Raw genomic sequence first — 22,322 nt, 5'->3', positions numbered from 1 at the left:
ATTTGTTGTTCAAAAAAATTATATATATTATATTATATATATTATATTACTCTTTAATAATGATAATATATCATGCTGGCAAGACCCCTTGAATTAATTACTTTAAGCTTTGGAAACACATTATAGGACAAGTTATTGCTTCATGGAGCTCATCAAATGTTACTGACACAAATATCACTCGTTTCATAGAATGACACAAAAATGTTTAGAGTTAAGGTTTTGATCAACTTCAAATACTGAACGTATGTGTGTCTGTGTATGAGGGAAAGTGGAAAACGAGGGAGAAATGTATCAATAAGTCATGATTGCAACATTAAGTGACAGTAAAAAGCTAAACAAAAAAGACTTTTATTTTGGCATAGCGTGTGACGTCATAAGGCTGCGCCGCTACTGCGCTGTGATTCAACTGGAGAAAGGTTTGTTTTAAAACTTTGACATAGAAATAAACCGATTGATTAAAGTTTCAGGTTTTTAGCCGATGCTAAATGATATTCCTGCTGTTGACGATATTACTTTAACCCTTTATTCAACGTAGAACTATCTCTCTCACATTGAGGACTATTGTTTGACTAAAGCAACAGAAATGTGTATGAAGGTTTAATTTATTATATAGCATAATGTCATTCCATTCTAAGTATAACAGTTACATCTCTATATAGGAAATGGAGTAACATAGTTTTATTTAGCTAATTTGTGGCTATTGTTTCTGGCTTGGATTTACTCTTTTACCTGATTTCTGTTGAATTTATTTAAACAGAACGTTTTTATTGTTTTGTTCATTTTAAGCAGGTTAAAGTGTCCAAACGCAGAGAAAAACTCCTGCTAAAGCAACTGATCTCCACACTGTGATAAAGATGGCGTTTATTAAAGAGGAGAGTGAAGATGTAAAGATTGAAGAAACATTCAGAGTCAAACATGAAGATCCGCAGGAACAAACAGGTTGGTTTTCATACTGATATATTTTTAATAATAAGAATACTAAATTAAATCGACCTTGCAGCCCTGAATGTGCACCTAGTTCTCCTAAATGCACATGAGCACTTATTGAAAGACAGGAATGAGTTTCTTGTAACTTGTTTCCATGTCTTTTGTCATTTTTAAAAATATATATATTATTAGTCTCCCATTTTCTCTGCCTTCTTAAGGTTTTTGCTTTTCTTGTTCTTCTACTGTTTGTAAAAGAGTTCTTAAGCACTGGCGCTATAAAGATAAATAAAATAAACAATAAATAAAAAAAAAGTTACTGAGCTGACGATATTTGACCTACAGTATTCTCATAGAAGGTATCTGCTATTACGGTGATAGTGTTGGCTTAGTACTTTCCATTTGCATATGTCACATTGATCACAATTCCCTTTTTTATCAACTTTATTGGTTTAAACTTGTTTTTAGTAGTTGTTACTAGTTCTCACAGATGATATCTGTTAGAATTACATCATTATTATAATAACTAATTACCAGGGCTATTACATCATTATTATAATAACTAATTACCAGGGCTATTTTGTTTAAACAGGGTTTCCGCGAGTCACAAAATGTTGTAAATTCCAAAATCAAAATGTTAGGCCTTAAAAGTCTTAAATGTACTGAAATATTGTGTTGTAGGTCTTAAATATTTTTAAACAAGTCTTCATTTTCCTTTGTTCATGTTTTGCTATCAAATCTGGTCAAAAGCCATACAATCACCAACAATCCATCTCAATAAAACTTTAAACTTTTTGTTCAAAAAGGTCATTTTAACCCTATCATAATGGTTTAATTATTTTCCTTACAATAACATTTTTTTAAACATGCTCCATGTATTTACTGCTAAGGACATCGACCTGGACAGATTGTTGTGCATAGATTTAGTTTATTATAGTTTTTAAAATTTTTAAAACATTTGTTTTTTTTATTTTAAACAAAGTTTATATTGGAAAAAAAAGTGTGTGGATACAAGTAAAACTTGCTTGTTTTTACACAATATTTAATATTTATAAAATATTTATTTATATAATATTTTATTTCTTTTGCTGAGAAATATCAAACATATTTTATTATAATTCATTTATTATTATATTATTAAATGTATTAAATTATAATATTTTTGACTCAACAAATTTAAAATAATTTTTTATCTGGAAAATTTGAAAAATTCTTAGCCTTATGAGTCTAAATTTTCATTTATAATGGCCTTAAATAGTCTTACATTTAATTTGGTGAAACCTGCAGAAACCCTGGTTTACAGTATGTCAAATAATGTGGACGCCGCCAATATTAAATATGCTGAATGAAACGGACACTAAAATAATGAATAATTATAAAACATTGTACAGTATTCTAAACCATATGATGTTGTTGTCGGAAAACATGAGACAAAACAAACAAATTATAGTGGAACAACAACGTTTAGCATTGCACTGACTACAACTGGGCAACAAACTAGTCTAAAAATAACTATTTCTGCTTAAGAAATGGATTATAGCATGCTAATGATATGCAAACATTTGAGTGTAAAGTTCGTCAGTATTGACCATATTCTTCACTTACCAGCAGGCGGCGCCATTGGAATGTTTTTGTCTAAGACATTTTTTTAAAGAATTAATTTTTAGATCCTAAAAACAGTGTTATACTGCTTAGGCATGGGACGATAATAGTTTAAGGTATATCGCGGTTTGAAAAAAAGCAAAGGTTTTAAAACCTACAATATTGACTGCTGTACCGTCCCTATGGTATATATGGTATATATTTATTTTTTTACGTTTTAAGTTTTTCAGGACAACAGTATCTTCAGCAGAAAATATATCCAAAGATGCCGATTTGAATCATAAAGAAAACTCTGTTTTTAAAATAATGAGGACAACCGAAGTCACTGATTCATTAGAATTATTCAGCCTGACATGTTTAATGCTCCAAAATATTTCAAAAGTTTCTCAAAAGATAATATGTTGTGTTCAAAAGGGAAAAAGTGTTTGTTTTTTTACCCAGACATTTAATAAGAATATATTTTAGAACAGTAATCGCGGTACCGTGAAAGAGTGATATTTTTTTTCAAGGTTATCATACCGTCAATCTTGTACTGGCCCATGTTTAATGCTGCTTGCTGTTACAAAGTCATATTTTTCTAATTTTTTAGTTTTTCTTGGTATGTATAGTCACGAACACACTTGTTTGTAGAGTAAGTAGCCATTTATTATTCCTGGTCATTTCTCCAATAGGCAACTGAAGTTCTAAAACAATAGCATATGAGATCATTGCCCCGTTTCAGACAGAAGGTTCAGAGTATGTTAACTCTGAAATGAGAGAAACTGTGTTTTTCGTTTCAAAATGACAGGTTTGTCAAACTCGAGAAAGCATGGTAAGCCTTTTTCTGAAAGAGGTCATTTTAACTCGGGGTCAGTTACCGTTGTCACTTACTTTTTTTTTTTTTTTACTTTTTTTGAGTTTCTGTCGGTCTCCTCCCCTTTTTAAAAGATGAACCGGTATTTCTCACTTAGCTTTATGTCCAGCCACCTATTTTTATGTGCATTTTGGATAGGCTATGAGAATAAAAAAAATTGGTTGATGGAAATGTCATGATGCACATACTTTTTGAAATATAGACATAAAAAAAAGTGCATAACTGAGTAGGATAAATTTTTATTCGATAAGAAAATATAAACATTACTTAAACTACGCAAGCACTTTTACTGAACAAATTCTAGTATGTGCATTAAAAAAGGTTTGTTATAAGATCAAATGATGTTGAAAATGTGTGTGAATGAACAAACCAGCAGCCTGAGCACACTGTAAAACATCTGAAATGTTGTTTTGGTCATTCTAAAACGCCTTAACCTTTTTTATTATTAAAGTTATTATATTATTTGATGATCTCCAGTTTGGGGTTAGTGCTATGTATCTACAGGTTGGCATTGGCTATACAACACCACTAGAAAGAGCTATAAGTACACAAAAGGTCCAGCCGATGTATGTATGTATTTTATGTTGTTTGGATTCGAACTGTGTTAACGTGCTCTTTACTGGTGATTTTCAGAGTCTTTATTTAAAAGACACGACATGTTGAGCGTCTGGAGCGTGTCTAGATCGACTGTTCTCCGCATCTCATGGCTTCAAATGCCACCACATGTTGATTTTGTGTCGGCATTGTCCTCTGAGGTGATAGTCATTTATTAAATAAACAAAAGATTTATGTAGCTTCTCCTACTGCAGAAAATTTAGTTTTTACTGTTGATATTTGGCACCAGGAAGTGACGATTTTGTTCTATTAATTTGATGGAAACGCTGCTTTATTTGCAAATCTTTTATGTGATATTCCAGTTTTGCACATAAATTTAATTCACATTTTTGAATGGAAACATAGCTATTGCCTTCATTTCAGTCACAAAGAACTAAGAGAATTTAAATTCACTGACCTTCTACAGGGACATGTACTGTAACTAGATTAATGAGATTACACGTTCTAAAAACTATTTTTTAGTACTGTTTACATTCTTATTATTCAAATACTTATATTGACTTTTCAAGTCTTAAATTGTTCCACAACACCCATATTGAACAACAAATTAACATAGTACATAGCTACAGACATAAGCCAGTCGCACACCAAAAGCGCTGCTCGGCAACGCAGAGCGTCGCGCCATGCAGCACCATGCAGTTTAGAATTCTAAACATAGGTTTCTATCGGGGGACACACCGGCGCCGCAAGTCGGTGTATTTGCAGTTTTCCCTGATGCCTTTGTAAAGAGGCACTGCGTTGGACAGAAATAAATTAAAAAAAAGAAAAAACCCACTCACGGCATCAACAGGGCACTCTTTTGCCCAGTCTCGCACACACATACAGGCATGTAAACGCGCACAAACACGCCTTTTAAAACTGACAAAAACTCTCGACAACCTTTACTTTCTGCTGTGTCTCTAATATGGTGTAAAGATTATTATGGGTTATTGAAACATCGAAGACGCAGCAAAGTCACTTATAAATTAAAACTTTATTATTTTATGCAAAAGTCTTACATTTAAAAGGGAAACATAAGGGCGATCATACGCAAAAAGACCCCCGCCTATAAGGCTAGATGTTTTTTTTCTCTTATTTATTTATTTGATGGTGCATGTGCTCGTGTGCGATCGAGAAAACTAGTGTCCACCTCTCCTTTCACTCCGCCCTGAAGCACCAGCTGGCCCTCTTTGGCCCAAGGTATTCAACGGGCCGAAAAAGGCTGGCTGCTGGCCCAGAGGAAGCCCGGTTTGGCCCGATTAGGCCCCGGAAGTGACAGTGGAAACGTGACTGGCCTTGGCTTGCCCTGGCTCGCTCGCTGTAGGCGCGATAGTGGAAATGCGGCTAATGAGTTAAGGGAAGAGGTCGGCAGCCTTAGCTGACTAGCGGTGCTAGCAGGCTAAAGCTACAAACAACAAGCGGATGCTCAAGAGACAGAACGTTTTAAAGCAGATTTGTTTGTATAAATGTATTAAGGCTTTGTTCACCCTAAGTATTTATTTTATGATAAAAATGTAAATTGCGAATCTAAACTCCAAACACACGCAGCGAGGCAACCGAACAGCGACAGTGCTGTTACTCGAACATGCACATAGTTTAGCTTTTAAATTGATCATTAATTCCTTGTTGATCAGTAGTAATACTTTCATCATCCTTACTAACTGCTGCTATAAAACCAGCTGCTGAGGATTGTTACAGTTGGTAACACAATAACCTGCCAGCTCGTTCATCATGTTCATAATGAATCTGGCAAGATCTCATGTGGGGATCCTCTGCATTTTCACTTGTCAAGAAGTCATATTCCGCTTGAAGAAGAAGTCTTTTCTAATGAAGCTCTTCAGAAGGTGATGTTGAGTGTAGCTGATCAATTGTATTAATTTTATTCATTATCTCTCTAAGCTGTTTTGACATTCTTTTATTTGCACTAGCTTGATATGAAATAACCTGTCCTTATATATGCTAATCTATAATCTCTTGGGATTCCTTTGTCTCAAGGAAGAAATCAATTTGAGCATCAATAAATTTTACAAAATCGTTGTCTGCCAAGAGTCTTGAGTTAAACTGCCATGTACGTTAGGGGATTACATTGCCTGGAAAACATAGCTCTAGTGAGACTGGACAATGGTCCGAAATAACAATATTACCATACTCTACTTCTGATATTAAGGGAAGTAACTGCTTGTCCAGGAGAAAACGGTCAGTCCTGGAATAGGTTTGTTTCACAGGTGAATAGAAGGAAAATTGCTTGGAATATGAATGTTTAAATCTCCAGGGGTCACTTACACCAGGGGTGTCCAAACTCGGTCCTGAAAGGGACCTAAGCAGGGAAAATGCCTGCTTAGCTGTTTCATAGTAGAAGGAAATATACCTAAAGAAAGGGGTACATTTGAAAATTTAGTAACTATAAGAAAGTACTAAAGTGGCTTTTAGAGTGTAAATTTAATCATAAAAACATGGTAGCATTGGTTATTAAGATAAAAGTGGTTTTATATTTGCACATTTAAACATTTTAATGGTCCCTATACTAGCCGCATTTCCATTATCAGGCCAGTGCGAGCCAGGGCTTATATCGGGCCAGGCCGGGCCAATCGCCAGGGAGGTTGAGCAGTGAGGCCAAAATCATGTCGCGTTTCCACTGTGGGGCTAGTAGCTCGCAGCGCGTCACGCAAACCCCACCCCCAGAACATCCCCCGAATCGAACGTCACTCAAACCACCCACTTCAGCGAGAATCCTGCAGATAAAGCACACCATCACGAAACTATTAAAATTAGGACAACCAAAACAAACAGATGACACGTTATTGTACAGCAGTACAACGCATGTCTATACGCACATGCCTGTGTGTTTTCATTCATCATATTAATTTACTCGCCGACCGACTATTGGCATCGAAATCCAGTGGTCTTGCAGCCAACGGAGGGACCCGCAGCGCAGAGAGCGCACACATCCATAATATAACACCACATATATAAAATTATCAGTTAATAACTCGATATAAAATGTATTTTATAACATCCTCTAGACAGAATCTGTCCAACATTCATCCCAAATGCTCCGGAGAGAACTGAAACATGATTTTTTTTTTCCCTATAGGCTTTATGACACTTAATAGGTGATTCCCTTTATTTAAAGATGTTGCTTATTATATCTTAAGTAAAGGAAAGTGTTCAGTGTTTCACCACATAAGAGCAGCACGTAATAAAATATAGCCTATATTTCGTTGCACTCAGCAGCTATGCACTAATAAAGCTCTTTATGTATTTAAAATTTCCTTTTTTAATTTTACCACGTTATATAAAAACATACACACTTGTTTGAGGACACAGAACACATTTTGAACTTGCAGTTTTCCCCGTCAAAAAAGTGCTGCGCGGCTGCAGACAGAAAAAAAGGTCGCCTAGTTTCTGCTTTCACTCACCCCGAAAATGCTCTATTTGCATGATTTGATTAATTTCATCGAATCCAAATACTTTATAAATAATATTTAAAACATTATCCGGTATTTATTTATTTGTTTATTTATTTTTTTAGAAAATATCTAAAATCTTTTTTTCAAAGAGGCTTTTGAAAAATGAAAGTTAAATATAAATTTGAAACCGTTTGATATAGTACCTAATTGTTATAGCTATAGCTTTTGTTAGTTTTATATTGGTTTATTTATTTAATGTGATTTTATTATAGGCCTATCTGATATTTGTAATTCTTTAAATTATTTCAATATAGGGCTATTTTATCTAGATATGACACTATTGTTTTGAGCCTACAAAAGTGGACATGAAATTTGTAAAGTTTAATGTCTTACTGTTGTATTTATATAGTGTATTATCACCAAAATAAATTAAAACAATAAAAAGAAAAGAAAAAAGCCGCTCGCCGCATCAACAGAGCTATAAATGGAGCGCTCTTTTCCTCGGTCTCACACACATACACAGACATCTAAACGCGCAAAAACACACTTATTAAACTTGACAAAACCTCTTGAAAACCTTTACTGTCAGCTGTGTCTTTAATATGGTGTAAAGATTATTATGCGTTATTGAAACATCAAAGATGCAGCAAAGAAAGATCATTTTATGCAACAGCCTTACATTTAAAAGAGAAACATAAGGGCGATCATATGCAAAAAAAAAAAAAAAAAAAGACCCCAGCCTATAATTTGTTCCAGATGTTTTCTTTCCCTTATTTATTTATTTGTTTGGCGCATGTACTCGAGTGCGATCGGAAAACTGTGCCCGCCTCTCCTTTCACTCCGCCCCGAAGCCCCGGCTGGCCCTCTTTGGCCCAAGGTATTCGGCGGGCCGAAAAAGGTTGGCCGCTGGCCCCAAGAAAGCCCCGCTTTGGCCCGATTAGGCCCCCGGAAGTGACAGTGGAAACGCCACTGGCCTTGGCTCGCTCGCTTTAGGCGCGATAGTGGAAACGCGGCTATTGTTTACCATGGTACTTCAAATAATCGGTCTGAATGACTTCAAAACAACATTAGCACTATTTGATTGACTGTGGACAAAGCTGTATTTTGATAGTCATTGGCTGCTAATATGATTTCGCTGTGTAGAATTTGAAAGTAATATTTTTCTCAAGTTATATTATTAAGGAGAAAGTCAACATCTACAACTATAAAATCAACTTCACCTCAATGCATTGGACGCACCCTGGTCTGCAATTTTTCTAAAATAAATATGAATTAAGTAGTTAAATTTACAGGGTCGTATTATGCGAGAAGACTGAATAGCGAACTTGACATTAGGGTAAGCTAGCCACGTTACCTTTCGTAAAACAAGAATTGCTATCCTAGCTATAAATACTGATCACTTACATATATTTAAACTAACAACAAACTGTCCAACTATAAGTGATTTTATTAAAAAAAGAAGCAATGAAAACGTACCTTTACTGGACTGCTGCTTTTAGGATGTCATTGTTTCCCCACTCGTTCTGTTGCAAGCTCTTTCCTATGGCTAAACAAGATCAAGGAAACCTCTTATGATTTCTCTGAGAGCTCACATTTTGGTTGGCAAGTCACTTTACACCAAATATCACAGTGATGTTTGGGGCAAAAGTGCGAGAGCGCAAAACATAGATTTGCAAGTAAAAAAACAGCTCACTTGTAGCGGGAGACTTTAGCCGTTGCAGTAACATATTTGTGTTCGTGCTTAGAACCAAATAAATCAAACATTCTACATGCGTTCAGCTATCTTTGCTTGGATACACATTCTAATCTACAGATGTGCAAGTTTAGTCTGTGACTTCACATTTCTGTATGCAGGTGTGTGAATATTTTGCACCATATTCACTGCTACAATAGTAGCAAAGGGCATGAGCAGATGAGTTTCTGTATTTGTGATTTGTCAGATGGGATTTGTGCACCTGCACTGAAGAATTTGAAAAGGTGTAAAATGTTGCGTTGTGTTGTGTTTTTTGGAGACAAAAAATACCTACACAATTGCAAATTTGCTCTGGGAGTACAAATTTAATGATACATATTTGTGGCTATTCTTTACAACTACAAATTACACTTTTACAGCTGCTTGGGAAGTTTGCTCCAAAAAATACCTTTATACATTTTTATCCAACACATTTGACTCCATAACAAACTGTACATTCTCATGTATAAGTACAGCAATGCCACTTTGTGCTATTGAAGTTAGAATGATATAAGTGTATAGCCTCCTCTGTTAGGTTTAGAATAGTCTTTTATCAACAGATGTGTCTCCTGTATATATACAATATCAGATTTTAACTTATTAAGATATCTGAACACCTTGTTTCGTTTCACTGGGCGATTTAGCCCCCGCACATTCCAACTGGTAAAGTTTGTCTTTACCCATTTTATGGAAAGCTGTCGAAAACATTTATCAGAAGCATCTGAAAGGTATCTGTGGGTTTTGTATGCAGAGGGGGTGTGTGGGAGAGAGGAAAGAAAAAAAAGAGAGAGAAAAGAAAGGGGTGATTGCACCCTTGCTAATTGAAACCTTGCGTGTAAACTTGCTCACACTTCCAGCTATTCCCTCTCTTAACTAGCTTATCATGTGGGACCTCACATATAAAACAAAACAATTTGAACATCTCTTGATGTTTTACTACAAAGCTACCCCATTATTGACAAAATATACTTGAAAACTATAAATAACAACAACAAACATGTGCTATAGTGGTAATTTAAAAGTTAACCGGAGAGTGACATAAACATTTGTATGGTCTTTGATCAGCTACTTCTCGTGATTGCCTTCATTTCAATGGCTTTCTTCAAAATGTCCTCTTTTTCGGAAAAGTAGTGGCATTTAATCATGAAGTCATGTGGCGGTTCCTTGTCGTCCAGTATTTTGCTGTGTAGAGTGCGGTGTGCCCAGTCCAGAAGTGGAGTCTTCTCATGGTTCAGGTTATCTTTCAGGAGGCCAGCCACAAATTCTGTCATGTGTCTGCTGTGCTCCCTTCTTTAACTCCTGTAATGTGGAGATTTGATTGGTGAGACCTCTCCTCAAGATCCTCGCTTCGGTCTCTCAGCAGAGCCAGCTCCTTTTTCACTATACTAAACTCTTTTTCCAGGGTAGTAAGAGAGTTGGAGTATCCACCCAACACAGACTCCAGACCAGTCACTTGCTCTTCCGCTGCTTCCTCTTTGGCGTTAATGTGCTCCACAGCATTGTGTGACTCTGTCCGAAGCTGGTCAATTTGATTGCAAAGTTCATTTGACTGTGCAACAGTCTTTTCTTCAATTTTAGCAATCAAATCGCCTTTAGTGCATCAATAGCTTGAAGGACCACACTGTTATTACTCGCCGGAGCCATCTCTTTCTTAGATGCAGCTTGCATTTCAAGGTAAGCATTAGCATGGAGGCTAGTAGCGGATTCCGCCTCTCTTTGCTTCAGCCTATATTCATCCTGATTCAAGTTGAATCACGCTGAGAACAGCTAGACTCATGCACTTATAAACGCTTATTTTCCAGTATAGGTAGATTTAAGGTATTGGGGTTGTATTTAGGATACAAGCAATATTAAATGAAATTTTAAGTTTTACATGAGGACCTCAACCGTTTCCGTCTTTACATGGCGCCACTCCAACCGGAAGTTCAAAACAAGCAATATAACAATAATCACAATGAAACGCAAAACCCTCAGCACTTATAACTCAAATGAAAGTGAAAGGAAACAATGCAAATGATTTCAGGCCAGCAGATTAATCAGATTTGAAAATGGGGGAAAATAATAATAATGATGATAATAATAGTACAGGGAGAAAACAAAACAAGAGAAATAAAATGAGTATTTAGGCAAAGAAAAAAAAAAACTTTTGCTTCTTACCCACGTAGCGGAGGGGTCAAGGAAAATGAGAGGTGAATGGCGAATGTGGAGGTGTGGATGTGAAGGTTGAGGGCGTCGACGAACCCAGCCGGTGAGTAGCAGCCATGGGTGCCAAACAGAAAACTCTGACACCGTCGACTGCGGGATGAAGGCTTTCGGCAGCTCACTCCATGTCAGCGAGATAAATCAGTAAGTTGATTTTGTTCAGGACACACTGCACTGATGTCTTTGGTGATGCACCCGTTCACAAGCTCTTTAGTAACAAGACAGCTGTCTTTGTTGCTTCAATACATACTTTCGCTTTTTTGTTTCTCACAGTCGTTAAGTTTACACTGCTCGTCTTGTCCCGGTTTCTCTACTCGTTTCCCCGCACTTCAACAGTTCAGTCAACTTCTCTTTCTTCCACACACCACGTAATGCTGCCCTCTTCAACTCTCCTCCTCTTCCTTTATACTCTCACCCATTTCCTGTTTGCCGTCCCATGGGTGGAGACCAATTAAACAATGTTGACTGTCGCCACAGAAAACACCAACAATTATAAATGCATGATTATATGCTGTCATGGCTTAGCAATAATAATAAAACATTTTTTACAATAGTGGCCGATAAACAGCCATAATTAAAACGGAAAGGGAGTAAATTTGACCAGTGTATTTTATTTCGAAGCATTTTCCAAGAACATGTCAAAATAAGATGTCCCCAAATACCAGAGAAAGTTTTGGTCAAATTAAGCCTTAAAATCACCCCAGAATGGATGAAAATGACCCAACAGCACACAAGGGGAAAGGTGCACATTCCAGCCTTTATGCAGATGCTGTACAGGTATGTCTTGTGTCTGCGAAGCAATTATTCAGCTCTTTGTTCAGCTGTTACCCCAGAACTTTTTTTCCGATGTGTCTACCAGTCAGTCACAGAATGAACAAGTATTCCGTCTGCTGTACAAATTTTTGAAAAACATTTAGTTGTTATTATGAATATACCATTTACTTAAAATAGGCCATTTACAGCTTTCAAATCTGTGTCTTATCAATATGACCAAAATGACTTTTATGAGAAACTCTGAAAACGGAACTGACACTGTTTCAATTTACTATAACTTCTATGTTAAGCAGCTTTGACACAATTTACATTTGTAAAAGCACTAGATAAAAAAAGATAAATTAAATCGAATCTGCTTAAATGTGTAAACATTAATGGATTAACAACATAATATGGTTTGATTTATTTTACATTTAATGTGCATCAAAATTACACTATGTGTACCCAATGTTTCCAGTGTCTTTTCACTTTTCAGCTTTTGATGAGAGTTTTAAGACTTAATGAAAACTATTTCTTTTTTCAGACCTACTTGAAAAGAATAAGGGGAGTAAAGAGGAAGAACATCATGTCAAAATTGAGGAAAAAACTCATTTACAGACTGATGATATTTCGAAAAGAAGAGACAAGAATAGTTTCACCTGCTCTCAGTGTGGAAAGAGCTTTGGAAGACAAAGCAGTCTTAAAATTCACATGAGGATCCACACTGGAGAGAAACCCTACACATGCTCTCAGTGTGGGAAGAGTTTTAGCGTATCATCGCACCTTAATCTACACATGAGGATCCACACTGGAGAGAAACCATTTAGGTGCACTCAGTGTGGTAAGAGTTTTAACTGCACATCACCCCTTAATAAACACATGAGGATCCACACTGGAGAGAAACCATTCACATGCACTCAGTGTGGGAAGAGTTTCAGCCAATCATCATCCCTTAATCTACACATGAGGATCCACACTGGAGAGAAACCATTCACTTGCACTCAGTGTGGGAAGAGTTTTAACTGCTCATCACACCTTTATCTACACATGAGGATCCACACTGGAGAGAAACCATTCACTTGCACTCAGTGTGGGAAGAGCTTTTACTGCCCATCACACCTTAATCAACACATGAGGATCCACACTGGAGAGAAACCATTCACATGCACTCAGTGTGGGAAGAGTTTCAGCCAATTATCATCTCTTAATAAACACATTATGAGCCACACTGGAGAGAAACCATTCACTTGCACTTAAGCCGCGGTCACACTGGACTTTTCTCCCCATAGACTTCCATTCATATGCAGGCAAATGCGTCAGATCAGAAATGCAAGTTCATGCGTCAAGTTTCCTAGTTCATTGCCTTGCAAAGTTCAAGCTTGGTGAACTCTGACCTGCGAAGTCACATTACTGGACTGTGTGAGAATGTAATCGAATATTAAAAAATTACCTTTCTGGACAGAAATTTAAAATATGGACCAATCGCTCACTTTTTTAATGTCTAATCATCTTGCTTAATCCCGCCCCTTTTCGCAGCGCCATACAACAGAATTTTGCATGCTCAAACTCTAGTGTGACTGCAGCTTCGGTGTGGGAAGAGTTTCAGCACATCCTCAAAATTGACCCAAAATTGAAACTGCACTAGACAATTCACACTGGAGAGACCGTACAAGTGTTCACACTGTGACAAGAGGTTTAATCAGTTAACACATCTGAAAACAGAAGAGGATTCACACTGGAGAGAACCCGTACAGATCTGATGAGTGCCTACAGAGTTTCTCTCATTTGGCGCAGCTTAAGAAACTTAATGCAGCAACATTTTCTCAAGTGCACAGGATGTTTCATGTCTGAATAATGTTTGAAAAGGCTGAGTGACGATATACTGTTTTCCAACACTCCTACACTGCAGTAGGTGGGGTTGTAAATGTGTCACGTTTGCCGTAAACACAATGATGGCGGCTGAGAGAAGAACAGTTTCATAAACATCTGGCAAACAGCAACTCTGCAGCTTGAAATCTCTTTGCAATTGATTGTACAGGTGCGGCAAAATCTGTACTCCACTCTTCAGTGTATTTATGTAGCTAGTGTTGTTTTGGATGAGGTTCTCTGTCTGACTCTCTAAATGAGAAACAAATAGCCACAAAGACACTGCACATAAGAGAAGGTGGAGCTCCAGGATGGTTAGTTTGCAGTATACCAGGGCCTCAAGTTTAGAAAGCCCATTCAATTGTCCTGTGTTGCAGCTTTTATTAGTAAAGTTTCTTTAGTTTTGGGTTCAAGATTCGTTCTAGTTTACTACATTTACTTTTTTTGAGTAGAATACAAACTTGATGAATATTTTATGATTAAGACATTTTATAATAACTACACACAATAAATAATTTAGCAAATGGTGAATTCATTATCTGTTAAGCATTAACTCTACATTAATAAATGTTAGTAAGCAGTTTATAACTGCAGCTACAAATTCTCTATTCTTGACTTATAAGCACCTTTTATACTTAGTTAATGATTTATTTTTTATTACTAAATTAAGTATCGCATTATTTACAAACCAGTTGTATTTAAGAGTAGTTGAGGGTTTTTAGGAAAATTCAGAATGAGTTAGTAAATGATTAATAAACTATTGAAATCAATGTTTATGTCTTATTATTCAGGCATATATTAATGGTTACTATGTATATTAATAAATGCTTTATTAACTCAACTTCATCTAGTTTTGTGACCTAATCTAAAGTGAAGACTATTCATGCTTTATAAATCCCTTATAAATGACAAATAAAGGCACAGTTAAATTCTAAACAGGGAAAATGACATTATTCATTCCTATTCTTTTAAAGATACTCAAATGAAACTGTACTTCAAATGAAAAATAAATCTTTGCAACCTTATCTAAAATAAAATCACTGTAGAGTTTAAACTTTGCATCTTATTATATTGTTCAATTATTATATTGTTGTTGTTTTATCCAGTTTTCTGTCGTATTTTGACACCCCTGTTATTCAGCAATGTTTAAACTTTACAGTAATTTTACTTTTTTGAAAAGATTGCAAAGATTACTGTTCATTTGATGAGCCTTTAATAGTCATTTATAAGGGATTTATAAAGCATAAATAGTCCTCACTTTAGATTAGTTTGCAAAACTGCATGAAGTTAAGTTAATAAATCATTTATTAACATATTAGTTAACTATTAGTATATGCCTGAATAATAAGACATATAAATGTTGATTTCAATAGTTTGTTAATCATTTACTAACTCATCCTGAATGATCCTAAAAACCCTCAACTACTCTCAAATACAAATGGTTTGTAAATAATCGATACTTATTTTAGTAATGAAATGTAAATCATTAACTAAGTATAAAAATACAATACGTCTTTTTTCACCTGGGTCATACTGTCAAATACATTCAAATGACACTTTTAAGCATTATATGTATGACATATTTACATACACTTTATTGCCATATATATATATATATATATATATATATATATATATATATATATATATATATATATATATATATTTAAATATATATTTTAAAGGTTCAATTTAATTTATACTTGTGACAACTATGTAAAGGTTTACTAACTTTGAACTATTGTTATAGCAATCAAATGATACTTTTAAGCATTACACTTATAATTTATTTTTGAAATAGTACATTTTATGGAGAGCTGAGGATATGGGGTGTGTCTGGGCTGGTGGTCCTGGTCCTGGAAGTACCTCTTGGAGAGCAGGTGAGATGATAGTGGAGTGGAGTTGAAACCCCTTAGTGATATAGAAGTTTGTTTAAAAGCAAATGTATCTAACACAGTCAATGTATAAAAAGGTTATTCCATTGCCAGAAATGTCCTCCTCCAGTTTGTAGCAGTTAAGCAGGAAGTTGTTTCTTTGCAGTGTCACATCCCACAGACTTGCCATTATAAACTTGTCTATGTATGTATTGATATACGAGTCATTATTGGCAATGACTATCAGATCAGATGTGGCAGAGTTTTTTTATTTATTTTTATTTATTTTTTTATTATTATTATCAATTAATGTACTTATATCAACTGCCAATATCAAACCCTGAACTCGGAAAACAGTGTCACCACTGAACTGTGTGAATGTAAATGTTTATCATGGGCTACCATGGCCAATGTTAATGTTTACTTTTGAGGCTCTTTTGGTCTACTTCACTTCACTCAAACAGATCCTATTTAGGTAATTTCTTGATTGCGAACGTGTGGTTGTAATCAGGTCTGGGAGTTGAAAGAAAACTTCAGTGTGATAAATTAGTTGGTTTATTGGGAAAAAAAAACATTTTCATACAAAGCTATGTAGTTCAGTACTTTGCTTTGTTTTCCTTTTAAGAATAAAAATCTTCATTTAAAAACTGCACAACGTGTATAATTGTGTAATCTTTGACTAATATTTACATTTCTTTGATGAGCTGAAACCGTTAAGTGTTAGAATTGTGCACTGCATTTGTTACATACAGATTACTTACCTCTAAAACGTGTCATTTAAAGGTGCAGATTAAAGGCCTTGTGCAGATATTATGCAGATATGTCTCATGTCTGTGAGGCAAATATTTGCAGAGAATTAGCTGTTTTTTCTGACAGGTTTACCGGTCAGGCACAAAATGAAAAAGCATTCCCTATCTGCTTTACAGGTTTTTCAAAAACATGTTGTTTTGTGTGATTATGAACATATACAAATAAAAGCTGTCCATTTACAGCTTTCAAATTTATGTCTCATCAATATGACCAAAAATTATCTGGGATCATTCAAATAAAAATCCGTTATAAAAAATGTTTGTAATAGACCCCGGGAGGTTGATATAACAAGATCAATCTAAATATGATCTGCTAAGTTTTTACATTTAATGTGCATCAAACTTAAGGTTTGTGTAGCCAATGTTTTTAGTGATTTTTCACTTCAGCTTTTGATTTACTAAAAACTGAACTTTTTTTTTTATTTCAGACCTAATTAAAGAGTATGAGAAGAGTAAAGAGGAGGAACATCATGTCAGAATTGAGGACAAAACTAATTTAGAGACTGATGGTATTTTAAAAGTGAAAGAAAAGAGTTGTTTTACCTGCACTCAGTGTGGAAAGAGTTTGGCAAGCAAAAGCACACTTAAGATTCACATGAGGATCCACACTGGAGAGAAACCATTCACTTGCACTCAGTGTGGGAAGAGTTTCATCCACTCATCACACCTTAATCAACACATGATGATCCACACTGGAGAGAAACCATTCACATGCCATCAGTGTGGGAAGAGTTTCAGCAAATCATCATCGCTTAATAGACACATGAAGATCCACACCAGAGAAAAACCCTTCACTTGCAATCATTGTGGGAAGAGTTTCAACCAATCATCATACCTTTATAAACACATAAGGATCCACACTGAAGAGAAACCATTCACATGCACTCAGTGTGGGAAGAGTTTCAGCCAATCATCATACCTTATTAGACACATGAGGATCCACACTGGAGAGAGACCATTTATATGCACTCTGTGTAAAAAGAGTTTCACCCAATCAGCATCCCGTAATCTACACATGAGAATCCACACTGGAGTGAAACCATTCTCATGCACTCAGTGTGGGAGGAGTTTCATCCACTCATCACACCTTAATCAACACATGATGATCCACACTGGAGAGAAACCATTTACATGCAATCAGTGTGGGAAGAGTTTCAGTAAGTCATCATCGCTTTATAGACACATGAAGATCCACACTGGTGTGAGAGAGTAAATGTGCTTGGAGTTTGAGAAGACTTTTATTACAGCTGCAGGATTCAAACGGCACCTGAGAATTCACACTAGAGCAAAAAACGTACAAGTGTTTACACTGCAATAAGAGGTTTACTCACTCAGGAACCCTGAAAACACATGAGATGATTCACATTGGAGAGAAACCGTAGACATGACCAGTGTGTACAGAGTTTCACTCATTCAGGGCAGCTTAAGAAACACATGGGATGACTTCCGGTATGGCGTCAATAAGTAGCAGCATACAAAGAGCGCTCCCATACACACTGGTATTAATCCACCTTTTTACATCGTATATGATTACCTAAACCATATTTAAATAACATGGAGGGGGACAAAAACAAAAAGGCTAGGACAAAACAACCATTGAAACCTGAAAAAAACGAGAAATCAACAGATGAAAAATCGGAGACGGATGGGATAGCTGATAGCCTGTCAGCTAGTATTCCAGCAATACATACAGACAAAGTAACTTTAAACAAGAAGTCTATCAAAAACTGGATGGCCTTATCACGGACATAAATGCAACAGCAGAAAAGGTCAATGAAGCGGAGCAACGAGTTGGAGAATTGGAGGAGAACGTTGCTGAAATAAAAGAAATGCTCGATCAAACCATCCAAATTCAAAAAAGTTTAAAAGAGAAACTTTTAGATCTAGAAACACGCTCCCGTAGAAATAATATTCAGATCTGTAGAGTCCCAGAAGGAAGCGACGGGAATAATCTATCCAAGATAATATCCAAGACTTGGTGAAAATGATTATCAAAACGGAGCTGTCACTCGACGAATTGGACCTTAAAATTCAACAGTGTCACCGGGCACTCGGACCAAAACCACACGCTGACGCACACCCTAGATCAGCGATGCTATTCTTCCTGGAATACAAAACGGAGGACCTGGTCCTCCGCTTTGCATGAAGAAAGAAAGTATACACTGGAATGGAAAAAATAATTTTCTTTGACAAAACTACCCACCTGAAATCCAACAGAAAAGACCCCGATAAGAAAAATTCATAAAGAAAAGGGGATTAAGCTTCAAACACCACCGCCTGTGAAACTTAGAATCTTTCTGCAAAACAGGCTGGTCATGTACAATTCGATGACGGAAGCATCAAGAGGGGGTCTTTTGCAGTGGGAGGCAAATAGTGCTAGTGTGCCGTACCTTTTTGTGGAAGGTTGAACAGCAAAGAATGGTAATTTCTACATGTATATGTATAAATTATATATCCTGCTTGGAAAACCTGATTGACACAAATCCTGCATGTTCATAGCAAGTACCTATAATTCACACTTATATTTGTGAGTTTGCATTATTGTATATAACTTATGCAAATGTTTTATGCCCTGTTTGCTGTAAACTGGAGTGATGAGGAGATGGCAGGATGACATACTTTGCTTCTTGTTTTCATTAATTTTTACTTTTGTATTTGTTTTCCTTTGTGCATGTCCTAAGGCTTAGCTAAAGACCTATATGGTGATATTTTATAAAGCTGACAAGATGCAGAAATGCCATCTTAGGTACTTTTGCTGTTTGTCCAATCAGGGACAGTGACAACGTAAATATGCAAATAATAATGTTAACCCGTGTTTGCAAATGTGAAACGTCCGATAATAAACACCCAGGATTATTTGTTACCCCAGGTATAGTATGAGCAGTGTGGAACGTGCTTACAGATAACCCAGGATTCTGTTTATCCAGTGTTAGAATGACCCAGGGTTAACAAATTTTTGCATATCATCAGCATGCTGTAATCCATTTCTTAAGCAGCAAAAGTCATTTTTAGACTCGTTTGTTGGCCAGTTGTAATCAGTACAATGCTAAACGTTATTGTTCCACTATAGTTAATTCATTTTGTCTTACATCGTCCCACAGCAACATCATATAGTTTAGAATACTGTACAATGTTTTATAACAATTAACAATTTTACTGTCCATTTCATTCAGCATATTTAAAATTGGGGGCATTCACATTTTTTGACATATTTTAAACCAGGGTTTCTGCAGGTTTCAAATGGCCCAGATGAATATTAATATTCAAATCTCTTCTTCGTAATTATGACATTTACATTTTTGTATTTCTACAACTTCATAGGCTATATCTAGGGTTTTAGTGCAGTCTTGGGTGTACACTAGGCACTTAGGTATTGTCCACCACGTGTTGTTTCAATCCCCTGAGAACTTTGCTCATCTTCAGAACACAAATGAAGACACTTTAGATAAAATCTGAAAATCCCTAGATGCTTAAATAACAGACAAGGAACCAAAAACATTGTCAAAACAGTCAATGTGACTTCAGTAGTTTAATTGTAATCGAGTCCCAAAAACACTTTGTGCCATTGAACCATAGTGGCTGTTTTTTTTGCCTCTGTATTCTTCAGTATATCTTCATTTGCATTCAACAGAAGAAATTCAAATAGGTGTGGATCAAGTAGAGGATAGGTAAATGACAGAATTGTAGTTTTTATGTGAACTACCCCTTTATTGCTTCTTTATGTAAAGGTATTATTACTGAAGATATTGCTATAGAATGGCAAGAAACGAAGAATACAGAAAATAATTCATATGAAACAGGTGCCATTTCCACATTGAAATTTTCAAAATTCTCATTAAGTACAAACTTCAAAAAAAAAAAAAAAAAAAAAAAAAAATACAACTTGAAAGATATTTTAACCCTCCAAAACAGCTTTTTTCCCACCTCAGGCACAAAATCCTTTTTAATTATATTGCTTTTCCTTATAGGCAAGAGAGCCTCTCTTGTACCACATCGTTACAGACAATATGTGTGATATTACAGTAGTAAAACAACAAATTGCTTTTTAAATTCAAATGTTTTCTAAATAATAAAATTTCCTCTTTTATGTAACTATCAATAGAAAATTTGTAGTTTAATAATTTTTTTATTATTACATTTTTAACTTTAAAAAATAAATTTGACACATCAAGTGCCTCATTGTTTTTACTGAAAAAACAAATTCCTTTAAAAAAATATAAATCAACTTACTTTTTAATTCATTAAATGGACACAGTAAGAACACAATTCAACATTAATTTATGTCACATTTACATAAACCTTCGAGAAAATGACAGTGTGGCATCTGCTGTGACGGGGTTGTTCACTGTGACAGGGTGGTAAGAACAATGTGTTTTAAAAGTAATTTAACCAGTGTAAACCTTTAAACAGGCTAATTTGTGAAATTAAAAATATATCATTTTTATTTTGGGGTATTATTAGACCATTTTAGACCAAAATTAGACCATTGAGGTAAGATGGACCACATCAGCTGGCTTTTTAGTGTGGAGTTTGCATGTTCTCCCCGTGTTGGTGTAGGTTTTCTGCCAAGTCCAAACACGTGATATAGGTGAATTGGGTAAGTAAAATTGTTCTTAGTGTATGTGTGTGAATGAGTATGGGTGTTGGAATATGATGGAATGATGGAAGAGCATCGGCTGCGTAAAACATATGCTGGATAAGTTGGTGGTTCATTCTGCTGTGGTAACCCCAGATTAATAAAGGGACTAAGCCAAAAAAAAATAAAAAAGAATGAATGCTGAGCACTGCATGTCAAATAATGTTTTATCTGAATTTTGTACTACTCTTGATGGAAACAGATCTGTCTGCAATTATGTTGTAAAATGTGATTTTATTTTTTTTATTAAAACCAGATAGATTATGAATGTTTAAATGAAGGATATTGAGTGAATGACTAAACATTAAAAAAGAGAAAGAGTGAAAGAGAAAGTAATGAAGTGTGTGAGAGACCAAACAGGGTTAAATTAAAAGAAAATTCTGAATTAATTGATTAGCCCTATATTAGAATCTTTGATTTAATATATTTTCTCTTCGGCTTAGTCCCTTTATTATTCCAGGGTCGCCACAGCGGAATGAACCACCAACTTTGCCAGTACATGTTTTACACAGCAGATGCCCTTCCAGCCGCAACCCATCCCTGGGAAACATCCATATACACCCACTCACACTCATACACTACGGACAATTTAGCCTACGCAATTCACCTGTACCGCATGTCTTTGAACTGTGGGGGAAACCGTAGCATCCGGAGAAAACCCACGCGAACGCAGGGAGAACATGCAAAGGCTCGAACCAGCAACCTTCTTGCTGTGAGGCGACAGCGCTGCCTTCTGCACCACTGCGTTGCCCCTCTTTGATGTCATACATCTTCACATTCAAATAGGATGCAGAACCACCCCATCACATCCCTTACCACCCACTCACAACAAAAAATGTGACAATGTGGTAAAGTGCATCCAAAAATCACCACAAATCTCCCCTGTGGTCAAGTTCCTCACCTAGAATACATTCATTCAATATAAAATTGACTCTACTTTGCTTTATAGATGTAAATAAATAAATAAGTTTACCCTATCTATTTTGCATGACGGAGTGGTTGGGTTGAGCTTGACGGACCCTGTCTAACAAGAAAAAACAACAACAAAAAAAGAAAAATGAATTTCT

The 22,322-nt window shown here is 35.8% G+C and overlaps 1 protein-coding gene across 6 annotated transcripts; it reads left to right on the top strand.

Moving 5' to 3' along the window:
• Positions 1–386: 386 nt before the first annotated feature.
• Positions 387–20,501, top strand: LOC137490849 (uncharacterized). Of its 6 annotated transcripts, none has more exons than XM_088650010.1 (3): positions 387–416; positions 790–939; positions 17,048–20,501. In XM_088650010.1, the coding sequence occupies exons 2-3, from the start codon at positions 855–857 to the stop codon at positions 17,830–17,832; spliced, it is 870 nt and encodes a 289-aa protein (XP_088506136.1). In that variant the 5' UTR covers positions 387–416; positions 790–854; the 3' UTR covers positions 17,833–20,501. The 6 variants fall into 6 exon arrangements, with proteins under 6 accessions (XP_088506136.1, XP_088506135.1, XP_087104486.2 ...); XM_088650009.1 differs by having other exon boundaries at positions 787–939; XM_087248360.2 differs by lacking the exon at positions 17,048–20,501 and adding an exon at positions 12,615–14,532.
• The last annotated feature ends 1,821 nt before the right edge of the window (positions 20,502–22,322 follow it).

Source organism: Danio rerio, chromosome 4 (assembly GCF_052040795.2).
Source record: "Danio rerio strain M-AB ecotype USA chromosome 4, GRCz13ab, whole genome shotgun sequence".
Classification (NCBI taxonomy): Eukaryota; Metazoa; Chordata; class Actinopteri; order Cypriniformes; family Danionidae; genus Danio; species Danio rerio.
Note: the sequence above shows the minus strand (reverse complement) of the source record. Positions and strands in the feature narration are given on the sequence as shown.